Source organism: Lipophrys pholis (genome assembly GCF_963383615.2).
Source record: "Lipophrys pholis genome assembly, chromosome: 2".
NCBI classification, from domain to species: domain Eukaryota; kingdom Metazoa; phylum Chordata; class Actinopteri; order Blenniiformes; family Blenniidae; genus Lipophrys; species Lipophrys pholis.
Window position 1 is genome coordinate 38,408,848 of NC_137636.1, and position 18,891 is coordinate 38,427,738.

General features: G+C 48.7%; 1 protein-coding gene across 1 annotated transcript in view; it reads right to left on the bottom strand.

The window, feature by feature from the left end:
* shank2a (SH3 and multiple ankyrin repeat domains 2a) overlaps positions 1 to 18,891 on the bottom strand; it is a gene marked incomplete at its 5' end in the record, with an annotated part of 142,634 nt that overhangs the window by 108,364 nt on the left and 15,379 nt on the right. The window contains 7 exon segments of the mRNA XM_080458524.1: positions 781 to 858; positions 5,844 to 5,960; positions 6,989 to 7,156; positions 8,048 to 8,196; positions 11,818 to 11,926; positions 17,293 to 17,364; positions 18,368 to 18,571. Coding sequence (XP_080314650.1) covers positions 781 to 858; positions 5,844 to 5,960; positions 6,989 to 7,156; positions 8,048 to 8,196; positions 11,818 to 11,926; positions 17,293 to 17,364; positions 18,368 to 18,571 — 897 coding nt within the window.

Here is an 18,891-nt window from a genome sequence, read left to right on the forward strand (position 1 = left end):
CCTCGGATTTGAGGTGTTGATGGGCACGATGATGTCATGGCCCTGCCTCTCGACCTGTAACCCCGCCTCCCTCTCCGTGATGTCATGGCCCTGCCTCTTGACCTGTAACCCCGCCTCCCTCTCCGTGATGTCACTTCACACCAACATGGCTGCAGAAGCTGCTGATGCTCGTGGCATTAATAATACCAGATGTTATATTTCTCCATTCTTTCATCTTTTTCATGCTCCGTGTCTTCGTCTCCGTTGTTGGTGTATTTCAGTGGCATAGTTACAGCGCCACCCACAGGCCTGGTACTTATGTACTACAGTATCTTGAGTACTTTTCATGGTGTCGTGTGGACAGGGAACGTTTTAAGGATGGGGAGAAAACAGAAGGTTTTGGCTGGTGAGGATGGGCCCTGGTTTTTGAACTTTACTTCCTGGTTGGTCTTTAATTAGCGGGAGTGATGGACCGATCCTCCATGAGTGCGTCGACTCCACAGGAAAACCATCAGCCACCTTCTCTAGATGTTGTTTAATTGCAAACAATTCTCTCATTGTCCAGGAAGAATAGAATAATAACAACAATAACGTTCACATCCCTGGTTGCAGCTGACCTTGACCAGTTTTCCCTGTTGCCATGGAAACAAATGAGCAGGAGATAAAATGTGCAGCCACTAAAAATGTTTCCCCCGCGGTGAAAACGGAAATCAATCTTGATATCTTGGTCATGCAAAGCCCAGCATAGAAGAAGAAGTTTTTTTTTTTTTTTTTTTTTTAATATATATATATTTTTTTTACCTGAAATGGACTCTGGCTGTTGTAGTTCTTCACTTCTTTATCGGCTCCGCGGACGAGCAGCACTCTGGCACAGTTATCCTGAAGAGAAACCAAAATACCCAGGAGGTTAGAACCAAGAGGCGCCTCATCAAAACACCTCACATCCTCTGGTTCTACTACTTTCACTCAGAAAGAAAACAAGACGATCATCTACCAGAAGACAATAAAGCGGCAATTATTTTCTGAAGTAAAAGAAGTGGAGAGAAAGAGAGAGAGAGAGAGAGAGAGAGAGAGAGAGAGAGAGAGAGAGAGAGAGAGAGAGAGAGAGAGAGAGAGAGAGGAAGGAGAAGAAACAACATCTACTACCTTTTATCAGGAATGGAGCTCCACTGGCTGTAAAGTGAGGATCTATTGCTCCACTCAAAGAGAGAGAGGGAGCGAGCGAGGGTGAGCGAGGTAGATGGAGAAGAAGAGAGAGCGAGTGCTGAGGGGTTTGAATCTACTGCACAGATATCGCCCACAAAGTGCTCAACCACGCATGTACAGTGAACACATGAATATACAGACTGTTTTTAGATCCACAATCAGCGGAGAGTTCTTACACACAATCAGCACAGTCGGCATTAGCAACGTTCGCATCATCAGACATTCAGCATCTTATTTTAAGACGTTTTATTTTTACTCCTGGACGTTTCCATCTGGAGAGCAGCGATCCCCCACAGCCTCTATTCTCATCAGACATTTCTACAATGTGAGAGCTGAAGTGTTTCATCGTCTCACAACCAGGCGACAATCAGAAGCAGATTCTGGAGGCAAGAGTAGTGAGAAAGGTCAGATCCTGGGACAAACCCATACGAGTACCAACCTTTAGTTACTTATCGAGATCGAGTATCATTACATGCTATAAAGCCTAACTATTACTACATACACAAACATATGTGAAGGTTATGTAGTGTCGTGAACCTCCGCCGCCTCCTCCATGTCGACGCTACGTCACTTCCACATCCTCTGTTGACGCTACGCCACCTCCACCTCCTCTGTATTGATGCTACACCACCTCCACCTCCTCTGTGTCGAGGCTACATCACCTCCACCTCCTCTGTATTGATGCTATGCCACCTCCACCTCCTCTGTGTCGAGGCTACATCACCTCCACCTCCTCTGTACTGATGCTATGCCACCTCCACCTCCTCTGTGTCGAGGCTACATCACCTCCACCTCCTCTGTACTGATGCTATGCCACCTCCACCTCCTCTGTGTCCAGGCTACATCACCTCCACCTCCTCTGTATTGATGCTATGCCACCTCCACCTCCTCTGTGTCCAGGCTACATCACCTCCACCTCCTCTGTATTGATGCTACGCCCCCTCCACCTCCTCTGTCAATGCTACGTTACCTCCACCTCCTCTCTCACTGCTACGTCACCTCCACCTCCTCTGTGTCGGCGCTACGTCACCTCCTCTGTGTAAATGCTACGCCACCTCCACCTCATCTGTCAATGCTACGTCACCTCCACTTTCTCTTTGTCGATGCTACATCACCTCCACCTCCTCTGTGTCGACGCTACATCACCTCCACCTCCTCCATGTTGACGCTTCATCGCCTCCACATCCTCTGTCAATGCTACGTCACCTCAACCAGCCTCGCAGTCAACAGTAGCAGAGCGTAGCATCTCTCTCTGCTCTGCGCTATGCTACTGTAACCGAGGGACTGAGCTGCTGGTGATGAGAGGTCACTTTTTCATGTTTAGCATGTAGCATGTAGCTTCGTTGGTGTGTGAGCCTGAAACTCTTTAGCATGTAGCATGTAACATGTAGCATCGCTGGTGTGTGAGCCTGAAACTCTTTAGCATGTAGCATCATTGATGTGTGAGCCTGAAACTCTTTAGCATTTAGCATTGCAGGTGTGTGAGCCTGAAACTCTTTAGCATGTAGCATGTAGCATCACTGGTGTATGAGCCTGAAACTTTTTAGCATGTAGCATGTAGCATCATTGGTGTGTGATTCTGAAACTCTTTAGCATGTAGCATGTAGCACAGCTCAGAGTAACGTGCTGAGCAGTTAAGCTACTGATCGGGCTAACTCTGCTGACGATGAAGTTGCTGGTAATGAAGTTGCTGGTGATGAAGTTGCTGGTGATGAAGTTGCTGGCGTTGTACGAACTGTCTTTCTCCTCTGGATATTTTATCAGAACATCATTTATATTCCATCTTACTTTTGTCATTATCATTAATATTAAAGAATCTCCAGACCACTCTTCGTCTCTCTACCTGCTCTGGACGTTGCTGACACATGACATCACGTAATACTCTTCAGGTTGTATCGGGGAGCTTTCACAAGTACACAGGTACTCTGTGCAGTATCGACCCGATACTGGTATTGGTATCGGTGCATCCTTAGTCAAACATCTCGCCGGTCACTGGTATAACTTTTGGGGGTTTACATGTTTTCCTGCTCTGTGAGTGGAAGCAGACGAGGGAGGAGCCAACGGAGAAGAGTCCAGGTTCTGTGGAGCTCGCTCTGTTTCACCGTTATGGCCGTTATCACCGTTATCACTGTTATGGCCGTTATCACTGTTATCACTGTTATCACTGTTATCACCGTTATCACTGTTATGGCCGTTATCACCGTTATCACCGTTATCACCGTTATCACTGTTATCACTGTTATCACTGTTATCACTGTTATCACTGTTATGGCCGTTATCACTGTTATCACCGTTATCACCGTTATCACTGTTATCACTGTTATGGCCGTTATCACTGTTATCACCGTTATCACTGTTATCGCCGTTATCACTGTTTTTGCCGTTATCACTGTTATCACCGTTATCACTGTTATCACTGTTATCACCGTTATCACTGTTATCACTGTTATCACCGTTATCACTGTTATCACCGTTATCACTGTTATCACTGTTATCACCGTTATCACCGTTATCACCGTTATCCCCGTTATCACCGTTATCACTGTTATGGCCGTTATCACTGTTATCACCGTTATTACTGTTTTCGCCGTTATCACTGTTATCACTGTTATCACCATTATCACTGTTATCACCGTTATCACTGTTTTCGCCGTTATCACTGTTATCACTGTTATCACTGTTATCACCGTTATCACTGTTATCACTGTTATCACCATTATCACTGTTATCACTGTTATCACCGTTATCACCGTTATCACCGTTATCACTGTTATCACTGTTATCACCGTTATCACCGTTATCACTGTTATCACCGTTATCACTGTTATCAGTGTTATCACCGTTATCACCGTTATCACTGTTATCAGTGTTATCACCGTTATCACCATGATCACTGTTATCACCGTTATCACTGTTATCACCGTTATCACTGTTATCACCGTTATCACCATGATCACTGTTATCGCCGTTATCACTGTTATCACTGTTATCACTGTTATCACCGTTATCACTGTTATCACTGTTATCACCATTATCACTGTTATCACTGTTATCACCGTTATCACCGTTATCACCGTTATCACTGTTATCACTGTTATCACCGTTATCACCGTTATCACTGTTATCACCGTTATCACTGTTATCAGTGTTATCACCGTTATCACCGTTATCACTGTTATCAGTGTTATCACCGTTATCACCATGATCACTGTTATCACCGTTATCACCGTTATCACCGTTATCACTGTTATCACCGTTATCACCGTTATCACTGTTATCACCGTTATCACTGTTATCACCGTTATCACTGTTATCACTGTTATCACCGTTATCACTGTTATGGCCGTTATCACCGTTATCACTGTTATCACCGTTATGGCCGTTATCACTGTTATGACTGTTATCACTGTTATCACTGTTATCACTGTCTGCACTGCTGCAGCTCTCCACTTCAACACGCTAATATTCTGCAGCTCTGAAAGGATGCGTACAAGATCTCTCTCTCTCTCTCTCTCTCTCTCTCTCTCTCTCCCCCCCCCCCCCCCCCCCCCTCCCTCCCTCCCTCCCTCCCTCTATCTGATGTAAGAAGGGATCTACTGATACTGTCAGAGTTTCAGGTAAAAACTCAGACCTCGTTTCCAAAACAACTCTTCAAGTGAAAACAGATTTTTTTTGTGTTTTTATTTCAGAAAAGTTTGGCGTTTCCACGGCAACAGAAGAAACACTGAAAACGATGTAGTTTCTATGTTGGTCCACTAGTTGTTGTTGTTGTTAGTTTCATAATACTGAAAACACACACACACACACACACACACACACACACACACACACACACACACACACACACACACACACACACACACACACACACACACACACACACACACACACACACACACACACACACACACACACACACACACAGCAGAGAACAATGACCTCTAAACAAACACTGGGAGAACATTCTAGTGGACAGACCACCAAGTTGGACTGTTATTATGGTGACTGTCAAAATAAAACCACCAAGTTGGACTGTTATTATGGTGACTGTCAAAATAAAACCACCAAGTTGGACTGTTATTATGGTGACTGTCAAAATAAAACCACCAAGTTGGATTGTTATTATGGTGACTGTCAAAATAAAACTACCAAGTTGGACTGTTATTATGGTGACTGTCAAAATAAAACCACCAAGTTGGACTGTTATTATGGTGACTGTCAAAGTAAAAGTACCAAGTCCAGGAGAATATGGACTGGGAGTCATGACACTAGGGACAAAACTGTTCTAATTAGCTTTACTGAGCATGAGCAGAACTAGTTACGACTAACATGGTGACCAGGACCTGGACCAGCGACTCAGAGAAGTTGCTTTTTCCATGGAGCATTTTCATAAACTTGTGTTGTCCATGAATCGGCGCATGGTTGCTGTGTAAACGGGTCCGAACACTCAAAACTCCCAGTCGCCCCTTCAGGTTCATGTGGTCCAATTCAATTTGTTCTGTTTCACTTAGAAACTGTTTAACATCAGCTGAGTCTTATTGGATGGATCTGAGTGAACTGGGTCAGTGTGTGTGTGTGTGTGTGTGTGTGTGTGTGTGTGTGTGTGTGTGTGTGTGTGTGTGTGTGTGTGTGTGTGTGTGTGTGTGTGCTGGGCTCACCTGGTTGTAGAGGGCACAGATGTGCAGCGCCGTGTTTCCTGAAGCATTCTGGGCGCTCATGTCGGCTCCGTAGAACAGCAGATGTTCCAGATGCTGCACATGACCGTGACGACAGGCCTGCACACACACACACACACACACACACACACACACACACACACACACACACACACACACACACACACACACACACACACACACACACACACACACACACACACACACACACACACACACACACACAGATTTGAGTGTGCAGTGTGGGCAGCTGACCAGAAGGTGGCAGTGTGCTGCAGTAGACCTCACATGAAGCTGTAGCCTCAGTTTGAACCTGCTCGTCGTCATGAGGAAGAGGAGGATTTAAGAGGTCTTGTCAGCCAATCAAAACACCGTAAAATATCCTGATGCAGCTGGAGATGCGGGAGGAGAAGCTGCTCATCTTCACCTCTCTGCTGGAGGAGCGCTAACGTCCCCGTTATGGGGACGGTGCTCAGTTATCTGCTCGCTGCACAGGCGAGACGATGTGTTCACACTGACCATTATTCTGGAGACAGTCTGCCGGTGGAACAGACCAGACGCCAAGCTCAATGTGTCTCAAGATGTAGTCAGATTACTTTCAAATGCTTCAATTCAAACATGGAACATATAAAGGTTTGTCTCTGTGACGTCAAAATGTTTGTGTCCTGGAAACTTACAGACCTACAACGTTTTAATGTTTCTGTGCTTCAAATCATTTACTCTTCTAGTTACAACAGATAACAAGTAACTAGTTACATGTTCTGTCTGATGACTGGTTCACTAATTAAGTTAATCTGAAATGACATCAGGTTGTGGAGGAATATGCTCTACAATCTGGATGTTAGAGGAGGAAGAGGCTCTATAATCTGGATGTTACATGTGAATCCACACGTGAACCTTCAGATCTGCAATTTTCTCACTATTTGTATTGGATTTCAATCCTTTGTGCTCCATTTATATCTACTTATTTTATAAAACACTTAGTGAACCTTTTTGAGGAAATCTTCTTTTGATCATTGATTTGTGTGAGTGTGTGTGTGTGTGTGTGTGTGTGTGTGTGTGTGTGTGTGTGTGTGTGTGTGTGTGTGTGTGTGTGTGTGTGTGTGTGTGTGTGTGTGTGTGTGTACCTGGTGCACTTCGTGCCAGCCGTTCTCGTCCTGGCAGCAGACGGCAGCTTGTTGTCGGAGCAGCAGCTCGCAGCAGCCTGGATCTCCTCCCACCACCACACTGTGGTACAGCGGCGTCAGGCCGCGGCTGTCCTTGTAGTCCGGGGACGCTCCCAGCTCTAGCAGCGTCTGAGGAGGAGGGAGAGCAGGAGGGAGATCAGGAGGGGGAGCAGGAGGGAGAGCAGGAGGGAGAGCAGGAGGGGGAGCAGGAGGGAGAGCAGGAGGGAGAGCAGGAGGGGGAGCAGGAGGGAGAGCAGGAGGGAGAGCAGGAGGGAGATCAGGAGGGAGATCAGGAGGGGGAGCAGGAGGGAGATCAGGAGGGAGAGCAGGAGGGAGATCAGGAGGGAGATCAGGGGGGAGATCAGGAGGGGGAGCAGGAGGGAGATCAGGAGGGAGAGCAGGAGGGAGATCAGGAGGGAGATCAGGGGGAAGATCAGGAGGGAGATCAGGAGGGAGAGCAGGAGGGAGATCAGGAGGGGGAGCAGGAGGGAGAGCAGGAGGGAGAGCAGGAGGGAGATCAGGAGGGGGAGCGGGAGGGACACCAGGGGGGAGAGCAGGAGGGAGATCAGGAGGGGGAGCAGGAGGGAGATCAGGAGGGAGATCAGGGGGAAGATCAGGAGGGAGATCATGGGGGAGATCAGGAGGGAGAGCAGGAGGGAGATCAGGGGGGAGATCAGGAGGGAGAGCAGGAGGGAGATCAGGAGGGGGAGCAGGAGGGAGAGCAGGAGGGGGAGCAGGAGGGAGAGCACGAGGGAGAGCAGGAGGGAGATCAGGAGGGGGAGCAGGAGGGAGAGTAGGGGTGAGAGCAGGAGGAGCAGCAGGAGGAGGACAGCAGGAGGAGCAGGAGGAGCAGCAGCAGGAGGAGGAGCAGCAGGAGGAGCAGGAGGAGGAGCAGCAGGAAGACAGCAGAAGGAGCAGGAGGAGCAGCAGCAGGAGGAGGAGCAGCAGGAGGAGCAGGAGGAGGAGCAGCAGGAGGACAGCAGGAGGAGCAGGAGGAGCAGCAGGAGGAGCAGCTCTCACCGTCAGCACCAGCTGGTTCTTCGCTCGAGCTGCTTTATGCAGCGACGTCATTCCGTCTTTGGCTCTGAAGTCCAGGTGAGCTCCTCCATTCCTCAGAGCCTTGATCACCTCCACCTGGTCCAGGTGAGCTGCCAAGGTCAGAGGGCTCTCTGCACACACACACACACACACACGCACACACACACACACACACACACACACACACACACACACACACACACACGCACGCACGCACGCACGCACGCGCACGCACGCACACGCACACACACACACACACACACGCACGCACGCACACACGCACGCACGCACGCACGCACGCACGCGCACACACGCACACACACACACAACAAACTTTAATGGAATCTACTAAAATCAACAGATTCCCATTAATTACAGAAGACGATCCCCCGGCTGGCTCAGCTGGTAGAGCATGAGACTCGTAATCTCAAGGTAGAGGGTTCATGTCCCACACCGGGCGCCACCTTCCTGTGGGCTCTCCACCTTCCTGTGGGCTCTCCACCTTCCTGTGGGCTCTCCACCTTCCTGTGGGCTCACGGTGACAGTGCTCAGGCTGCCCCCCCCCCCCCCCCCCGGTAACGGATAAGCAGGAGAAGGTGGATGGAACAGAAGAAGACGACAAGTGTTTAGACTAAACCTTTTATAACATCGATATATAAAAAATCATCGGAGCGTTTGACCTTCTCCTCAATCAGAGCAGTTTTCTTCAGCCTTCAGCTTCACCTCAGTGTGTGTGTGTGTGTGTGTGTGTGTGCGTGTTGCCAGCTCAGTAAAGCTTCCTGGACAAACATTGAGTGTCTCCGCGGACTCATATGTGAACCAGAGCTGCTGGTTTCATCCACAGGGGGGAGTTCTGACCTCTGGTACCAGCAGGAGTCAGTCTGGATCAGAACCAGGGTCAGAGTGATGCTGCTCAGCGTTCTGGAGAGTCGCTGCTTTCACCTCCTCCACTCACCACAACGGTTTCAAGTGAAAATACTAAACTTTTGATGCGTTTTGGGTCTTTTTTACACAACAGTGCTGTTGCTCAGTGTCCTCGGTAACCATGGAAACTCTGGTCCTGGTCCTGGTTACCATGTTGGTCGTCGCTAGTAGTTCTGCTCATGCTCAGTAGAGACAATCAGAACCATGTTTTCTCCTTGGTGTCATGACTCCCAGTCCATATTCTCCTGGACATGGTACTTTTATTTTGACAGTCACCGTAATAACGATCCAACTTGGTGGTCTGTCCACTAGAATGTCTGTGTTCTCCTGTTGTTCATGTTTAGAGCTCATTGTTCTCTGCTGTGTGTGTGTGTGTGTGTGTGTGTGTGTGTGTGTGTGTGTGTGTGTGTGTGTGTGTGTGTGTGTGTGTGTGTGTGTGTGTGTGTGTGTGTGTGTGTGTGTGTGGGTGTGTGTGTGTGTGTGTGGGTGTGTGTGTGTGTGTTTGTGTGTGTGTGTGTGTGTGTGTGTTTGTGTGTGTGTGGGTGTGTGTGTATGTGTTTGTGTGTGTGCTTTCAGTACTGAAACTAACAACAGCACCAACTAGTGGACCAACACAGGAACTACATCGTTTCGAGTGTTCCAATGGAAATGGACATTGTTTTTGAAAACGTTGCCGTGTGAATGCAAAACTCACATCAATCATGGAAACGGGGTTTAAAAGTAAAGTCATCAACCAACGACACCGAACAACTAATTATCGTTGCTGAAGATTCTACATTCTTCTTCTTCCTCCTCCACAGATAACCCATTAGAACATTTTCAGTTCTTTTTAAATCTCCTCAAAGCTTTTATCTTTTATTGCTAATTAATGGTTCCAGACAATTAACCTGATTTAATCAGCCTCAATAGCATAAATAGAAAAGAGAGAGTAAAAGAGCTGAAAGGAAAAGCTTCTACAGTCCCCGTGATGAACGAAAGAACTTGGATTGATTCTCCTCGTCACTGATTTCATCAGGAGGTATTGAGGCTCTGCAGGCTCTGGGTTTGGCTCCGCCTCCGACATCGGAGCTCATTGTGAGAGCAGTTTAAAGTCTTTCACAAACAGCCGTCAGCCACAGGGAGGAGTCGAGCCTCCTCCATTTGATTAGACTTTGTCATACATGAAGCAGCTGGGAGTCGTTTTCAGGGACGTTCGATGTGATTCGTCTTTGATCGGAACCTGCTGTTACTCTGCAGCTGCAACCAGACGACTCCTGGGAGCTCCACAACCATCCTTCATATCAGTCACTCTCGTCTTGTCCTGAAGCTACAGGAAGTTTCAAATCTTTTCCATCGTGACTCCAAACATCAAGACCTTCCTAAAGAGCTTCTAATGTTTGGCCACTGGACACTTTGTCGGTCTGATGGTACTGAACGGCGTCTATAAACTTCCTCACTAAGGCCTTGGAATTTCTGAAAATAATCGGTTTCCCCCGTTTCCACGGAGACGGAGAGGCTCCCTTAATAGACCAAAGTTCTTTGTTTTCACTTGAAAACGGAGTGAAACATTAAATCAAAGCAACAACGTTCGAGAGAATCTTTAAATAAAATAAAAATGTTTCAGTAGCATCAGCAGGACGACTTTCCAAAGTTAACCGAGTGAATGTGTGTGTGTGTGTGTGTGTGTGTGTGTGTGTGTGTGCGTGCGTGCGTGTGTGTGTGTGTGTGTGTGTGTGTGTGTGTGTGTGTGCGTGCGTGTGTGCGTGTGTGTGTGTGTGTGTGTGCGTGCGTGCGTGTGTGTGTGTGTGTGTGTGTGTGTGTGTGTGTGTGTGCGTGCGTGTGTGCGTGTGTGTGTGTGTGTGTGTGTGTGTGTGTGTGTGCGTGTGTGTGTGTGTGTGTGTGTGTGTGTGTGTGTGTGTGTGTGTGTGTGTGTGTGTTGACATTAAAGCCAGTGAAAGACTGAAGCTTCGAGGGGAAATAGAATCACTGTTTGTTTTGACAGAGAAACGAGTCTGAGCGTTGCGTCATGAATGAATGGCAGTGAGCAGTGGCAGCGGTGGCAGTGGCGGTGGCAGTGGCGGTGGCAGTGGCGGTGGCAGTGGCGGTGGCAGCGGCGGCGGCGGCGGCGGCAGTGGTGGTGGCAGCGGTGGCAGCGGTGGCAGTGGCGGTGGCGGCGGCGGCGGCGGCCTGAGAGGGATGTAAACCAGCTGAGATGCCTCCAGCTGTGCAGCAGGAAAGCCAGAGTTTTTAATTTCTCTTATTGATCTCATGGAGGCCTGGAATCAATAAGCAGTGAGGACTGAGCTGTGATCTCCAGAGACGCCGCCACGCTGAGGCCATAAGGTCTTCCGTTAACCATCTGCCTCCAAAACATCCACAATAACATGCCGTGTGAGAGCCGCTGCGACCTGCACACCTTCATCAAACCAAGTGCCCTCCTGAGCACTCAGATGAAGTGGATGACAGTCAGACCAGCGCTGCTGTGCTCAGAGGCTCTGAGCGTCGGTACGAGCCTGATGATGTCGTTGTTCTGTTCATGAAGGAGATCAGATCGTTCTTCTTTGATTCTCCGAGGTCTCATTTACACAACCTTTACAGTCAATCATGTTTTGTTTGTGCTTTGGAAAAGTTTTATGTTCACATGGCAACGTTTTGAAAACAAAGTCCGTTTCCACGGAAACAGCAGAAACACTGAATAATATTTAGTTTTTATTTTGGTCCACTAGTTGGTGCTGTTTGCTTTTGAAATGAATCTGTAATGAAAGCACACACACTGTGTGTGTGTGTGTGTGTGTGTGTGTGTGTGTGTGTGTGTGTGTGTGTGTGTGTGTGTGTGTGTTCACTCTTACCACCAGTGTCACTGTCATGGTAGTTTGGATCGAGGCCTCTCTCCAACATCTTGGCCACTTTGTCGGCCTGATTGTGCTGAACGAGGTCCATGAACTTCCTTAGATTGGCCTGAGACAGAGAGAGAGAGAGAGAGAGAGAGAGAGAGAGAGAGAGAGAGAGAGACACTGAAATAGAAGTGGAGCTGGAGTCTGGGGTCAAACGCAGCAGAGGAAGAACTGATCAGGAGAAAACAGGGAGCACATGAGTAGGTGTGAGTGTGTGTGTGTGTGTGTGTGTGTGTGTGTGTGTGTGTGTGTGTGTGTGTGTGTGTGTGTGTGTGTGTGTGTGTGTGTGTGTGTGTGTCTCCTCCTGTGTGTGTGTGTGTGTGTGTGTGTGTGTCTCCTCTCCGTCTGCTTTCTTTCCAGGCCGCGTGATAAAAATAGATAAGAGAGCAGCTCCCCGAAGGAGAGCAGAAATGAGGAGAGAAGAATGAGATGGCAGAAGAAGAAACAGCACAATAGAGAAGCGAGTGATTCAAGAGGAGAGGTGGAGGAAGGGATGAGGAGGAGTGGGAGACGACGCGGAGGTGAGACCGTTCTGATCCGATGGATCGACCTCCATCCGTATGTGTTATTAGACATTCAGTCCACAGGTGCTGGACGCTTTCGTCCTCAAACAGACCAGCTGAGCTCCACCAAACAAGAGCAGCAGAGCCGCAGAGCAGCAGAGCCGCAGAGCCGCAGAGCCGCAGAGCCGCAGAGCAGCAGAGCAGCAGAGCCGCAGAGCCGCAGAGCAGCAGAGCAGCAGACGTCACAGTGGAAGAGGAGGCCAGAAAACCAGAGCAGAGGGAGGAAGAAGATATTGGACGGCTGAGAGTCGGCAGCCCGGCTCAAAGGGACCAAACCATCAGTGGTGCTGCTGGTTCTACCCCTGGAAACCTCGCAGGCCTGGAGGCCAAAGTTCACTGGTTCAATTCCCAAAGCAGACAGGCAGCACTCAGACTCTGCTTCAGGTAGAGTAGGGGTGTCCAACCTCCGTCCTCCAGAGCACCTGTCCTGCAGCGTTTAGCTCCTCCCAGTTGCAGCACACCTGATTGTAATGAGAGATTCGTTATTGGGCTTTTTCACGACCTTGGTGATGACATCATCATTAGATTCAGGTACGCTGCAGCAGGAGGAACTAAAACATGAAGGACAGGGGTCCTCCAGGACTGAGGTTGGACACCCCTGAGATAGAGGATCAGACCCACCTCACTGAGGTTGGGTCTGTGCAGATGAAGGAACTGGTTCAGTTTTCTACGATCCTGAGCCATGATCTAAGTGCTGAACCAGAACCTCCAGACTGTCGGTGTGTAGAACTCTTCAGAGCAGAAGAGCAGCTGCAGTTTCTGCTGCCTGATCCTTTGTCTTCATCCTCCCTAGATTTCCTGGATTTCCAGCTCTACACCATCGCCTCCTGTGCCCAGAGGGATGACGACAATAACTCACCCAGTGCAGGATGAACCTCGGGGGGTGTGGGAGTTAATCCTGACGACTTGTCTTGAACATGTTGGATTTAATCTCTGGGCGTTTCTGACACTTTGAGATGGATCGTCTGAATTCAGGCTTTAGCAGGAGATGACAAGTGACTCTGCATGACATCAGACTGCAAACTGTGTAGACGGGGACCGGGTGTAGCTCTGACCGGGGGCCGGGTGTGACCGGTGATGGTGTGACTGGTGATGGTGTGACTGGTGACGGGGGGCCGGGTGTGACTGATGACAGGGTGACGGAGGGCTGGGTGTAGCTGGTGATGGTGTGGCTGGTGATGGTGTGACTGGTGACGGGGGGCCGGGTGTGGCTGGTGATGGTGTGGCTGGTGATGGTGTGGCTGGTGATGGTGTGGCTGGTGACGGGGGGGCGGGTGTGGCTGGTGATGGTGTGGCTGGTGACGGAGGGCCGGGTGTGGCTGGTGATGGTGTGGCTGGTGACGGGGGGCCGGGTGTGACTGATGATGGGGTGACGGAGGGCTGGGTGTAGCTGGTTTACAGCTCATTGTTCTCTGCTGCATGTCTGTGCTTTTTGCACTAAATCAACTAGTGGACCAACATGGAAACTACATCAGTGTCATTGTTCCTGGTGTTACCGTGGAAACGCACATCGTTTACAGAACTTTAAAGGTGAAACTAGACTCTCCCTGCTTCAGCAGACCTGAATCTAACGATGATTCTTCATATGAAAAAGCAGAAACAGGCGCTGATGTTGTTACCAGGTGAGTTTCACCTGTCAGAGACCTGAGACCTGCGGGACTCCGCCCCTCAACACCTGGAGAGTTCGTGCGGCCTGGATCACAGGCTGGTTTCTATGCTTGGACGTGTTGGCGGAGTCTGGAGAGTGGCAGGGGCAGTCTGAAACAGTCTGGCAGCTGATTGGTTGTCTCTCAGCAGGCGTCAGCCAACCACAGCGCCGCAAACAGGATTAGCTGTCAAACGTTGTCAAGACAAGAAAGTGTCTCACATTGGAAATAGATGTGAAGACGAGCCACATTCAGACTCACAACTTCTGTCTTCATTTCCCTGATTCATATTGATGAAACATGCTTTTCTTCTTCTTCCTGCTTTTTCATTCTTCATCCTCCTCTCCTCTCCTCTCCTCTCCCCTCCTCTCCCCTCCCCTCCCCTCCCCTCCCCTCCTCTCCTCTCCTCTCCTCTCCTCTCCTCTCCCCTCCTCTCCCCTCCCCTCCCCTCCTCTCCTCTCCTCTCCTCTCCTCTCCTCTCCTCTCCCCTCCTCTCCCCTCCCCTCCCCTCCCCTCCCCCCCTCCCCTCCTCTCCTCTCCTCTCCTCTCCTCTCCCCTCCCCTCCCCTCCCCTCCCCTCCTCTCCTCTCCTCTCCTCTCCTCTCCTCTCCTCTCCCCTCCCCTCCCCTCCCCTCCCCTCCCCTCCCCTCCTCTCCTCTCCCCTCCCCTCCCCTCCCCTCCCCTCCCCTCCCCTCCCCTCCCCTCCCCTCCCCTCCTCTCCTCTCCCCTCCCCTCCCCTCCCCTCCCCTCCCCTCCCCTCCTCTCCTCTCCTCTCCTCTCCCCTCCCCTCCTCTCCCCTCCTCTCCTCTCCTCTCCTCTCCTCTCCTCTCCTCTCCTCTCCTCTCCCCTCCCCTCCTCTCCTCTCCTCTCCTCTCCTCTCCTCTGGTCGTTTAGCATTCGGATGTGGAGTTAAAGCGGCTGTCAGACCGTTTCCAACGCGGCGCTGCCAGAGACTCTTATGCTTTGGCAGGGTTACAGGATTACAGTCGCTGTGGGCCGGAAGCCCGGAGCCTCAAACAACCAGCAAGACACAGAACAAGCTTCAGTTTACTGTAAAATAAACAAAGTGTATTTGAGTCCATGTGGGGGGACGGAGCAGAAAACCTGCTGATGAACAGCGACTGCTTTATATTCTATTACTCTTCTGAAAAGTTCACCAAATACATTTCATTTTCTGAAGGTAGTAGAGATTAATGAGGTGATTTCCTACTGGAGATTGATAAAGAAAACAGATGATGCTAATGCTAACAGGAAGCTCCAGAGACAACACAGATTGTAACTGATTACAGTTACTACTGCAAAATACTTAATGGGCTGAATGCAAATACACAGGAAGTAGTAAGTATAAGGAAGATGCTCTATAATCTAAATGTTAGAGGAGGAAGATGCTCTATAATCTGGATGTTAGAGGGGAAGACGTTCTATAATCGGATGCCAGATGGGGAACATGCTCTATAATCTGGATGTTAGAGGAGGAAGACGCTCGATAATCTGATGTTAGAGGAGGATGATGCTCTATAATCTGGATGTTAGAGGAGGAAGATGCTCTATAATCTGGATGTTAGAGGGGATGATGCTCTATAATCTGGATGTTAGAGGGGATGATGCTCTATAATCTGGATGTTAGAGGGGGATGGTGCTCTATAATCTGGATGTTAGCTCTTCTTAAAGAGATTTATGAACTAAGGACAACAACGCGATAATCTACCAACATGCAGCTTCGAGAAAGAAAGGCTAGCTGCTCTTTAGCCATGCTAATGCTAATCACAAATACCGTGGATGCACGCTAATGCTAATGCTACTTCCAGTGGGAGATGGTTAATGTGCAGAGGTTAATATTTGTGACAGAGTGAATCCTGTTATCCTAGTAATAATTTACTCAGCATTACGGTCACAATGTCCAGTTACACTTGCAGTTGTAATATCTGATTTTCAGCTGAACCACAGGAGCAGGAAGGTAAATCAGGCGAGGCAGGTGAGCTTCACTCTTTTCAGTCTTTTTCCATTTCCTGTCACAAAACAAGCTGCCAAAGCAGGAATCCAAACAGACACAAACACTCTCTAATCCAATCAAACAGAGGAGCTGAGAAATAGATCTACAATCTGCTGAGTCCCGACTGTGATTTTCTCTTTCTGGCGCCGCCGTGAGTGTGAAACAGTCATTTCTGTGCTGGTCGCACTTCCCCGAGGCGACATCTTCCTCCCCGAACCCTCTTTATCTGCTCGCTCTTTGTCTCTGACTGACACTTCTTTACATTATCCTTCGAAAAAGCCGGAGTAGAAAGCAAAGTCAGAATCTGGACTGAGCAACAACACGGGTCTGATCTCAGCTTAAAGCTGATTCATCCCTTCACAATGAGCGTCAGTGGATGTTTCCAGAAACTGAAGCCAGTTTCACTAGAAGTGAAAACGCTAAACTTTTGCGTTTTGGGTCCGTTTACATCACAACGGCGCTTGGAGTCACTGAAACCTTCAACCTTGTCCACGGTAGAAACGCTGCTACTGCACAGTCGCCTCGCCGCTGTAGTAACTAGTAGTTCTGCACATGCTCAGTAGAGCCGATCAGCACAAAGTTTCCTCCGTGGTGTCGTGACTCCCAGTCTACATTCTCTTGGACTTGGTACTTTTATTTTGAGAGTCACTGCAATAACAATCCAACTTGGTGGTCTGCCCAGTAGAAGGTTGGTGGACTCCCTCTAGTGGCCCAAGATGCTACCTACACCATTTTCAGCGTTTCTGCAGTTTCTGCGGAAACAGTGTAAACGTGAAACTTCTTTGAAACTCAACATAAGAATGTTGAGTTTTCACTTGAAACGTTGTCTTGTAAAGGAGGCCTGAATCTTTTGACATGTTGAATAAATCCGTTTTATAATCCTTTTGATGTATTTCTATCTCCTTGTAGATGTTTTTTAATTGTCTACTGTTGATGTTAAAAGCAGGAATGCAGATGGGAATGTTTTTGAAGAGACGTCTGCTGACCAAAGAAGATAAAACGGTGACGCACTGCAGCTAAAAGTGAAAACACACATGAGGAGGAGGCCGAGGCGGATGGTTGGATCAATCACAGGAGTTTTCATTCAGGACACAGAAGACGGACGAAAAGGCCAAAAAACTGTTGAACACATTTTCAGGTTACCTAGTTACCAAAGTAATCAAGTACTTTCTGCCTGTTGGAAACATTACGCAGTGTAACGTCACACTGTGGAGGGACTGATGTCGTACCTTTGTATGAAGCTTGGCGATTTGTCTCTCGTCCACGTTGGGCTGCCGGTACACTCGACTCTTGTAGCGAAACTGTTAGAATGAGAGAGACGGAGTGATCAGGACTATTCTCCCTGTGGAAACTGTGAAACATCTCTCTCCCTATCCCTGTCCCTAAACTGTTAAACATCTCTCTCCCTATCCCTGTCCCTAAACTGTTAAACATCTCTCTCCCTATCCCTGTCCCTAAACTGTTAAACATCTCTCTCCCTATCCCTGTCCCTAAACTGTGAAACATCTCTCTCCCTATCCCTGTCCCTAAACTGTGAAACATCTCTCTCCCTATCCCTGTCCCTAAACTGTTAAACATGTGACAAACACTAACATTTCCCCTCAAACCCTCAGTCACAAGCTGTTTCTACTGTTCCCGTGGCTGAGGGATTACCTGGGATTACTCCTCCTTGTGGCCTTCAGAGGACCAGCAGGGTTCGTCACACCAATTTTATTAAACTCTATAAAGCTCTGCTTGTCTTCTCTCAGCAATTTGATTTTTCTGCACTGTGGACTCTAACAGATTGCAGATCACTGTGCTCAGAATTAAAGCAGCCAGTTGATCGTGTGTTGTCGTGTGTTGTCGTGTGTAAAGTGTGTAAATTATGAACCAAACAAACATTTCAGAAGCAAAAGATTCACAAACCCTGCTTACCAACAGGTTTTCTTAAAAAAAAAAACACAAATTCCCTCTAAGAAGAAGATCAGTGGGCTTCACTGATGGAGAGTTTCTCAGCAGGATCCGTCCCAAAGAGCTTTGCACTGTTCATCACATTCACCCATTCACACACACATTCACACACCAATAGAGGCGGCTGCTTGTCCATCCAATCCGAACAGTTTCTTGCTCAAGCACACATTGACATTTGGAGATGTGGAATCGAACCTCTAACTTTCTGACTGAGAGACGATCCAGTCCGGCACCGAGCAACAGCCGCGCCATTATAAAGACTGTGACCCGCCACTCTGACCTGTGATTGGCCAAAACCTCTCAGTGGAGGACACGCCCTCTGGAGCTCCTCTGGCCCAGGGTCAGCGGACTCACCTCCAGCGACGGGACACCCTTGCTGATTGGCTGTGGGTATTCTCGGAGGTTGCGCTCTTCATCCAGGAACTTGCCATCCCTCCCGTTGCTCGCCGGCTGGAACAGTCCATAGTTCAGGACGTCCTTCAGGCTCTGGCTGAGCGTGCACAGGATCCGCTGCTTGGCCACCCAGACCGTCGCGTCCGGGTTGAACCGCATGCATTTCTGCTTTGGAATAGAATAGAATAGAATAGAATAGAATAGAATAGAATAGAATAGAATAGAACAGAAATACTTTAATAATCTCGGTTTGAAACAGGTTGGACGGTGAACTAACCACAAAGCTCTATACTAAGTAAAAGTTACTCTACCAGAAAAAAACACTTCCCATAAAACTGCCCTCATTGCAGTGACACAGACTCCATTGGTGGGTGAATGGGATTGACAATGTAAAGTGCTGTTTGACTGCTCACACAGTCAAAGACTGCTATGTAAGTAAAGTCAATTTACCATTTAACATTTAATCACTTCTGCACAGTGAATAA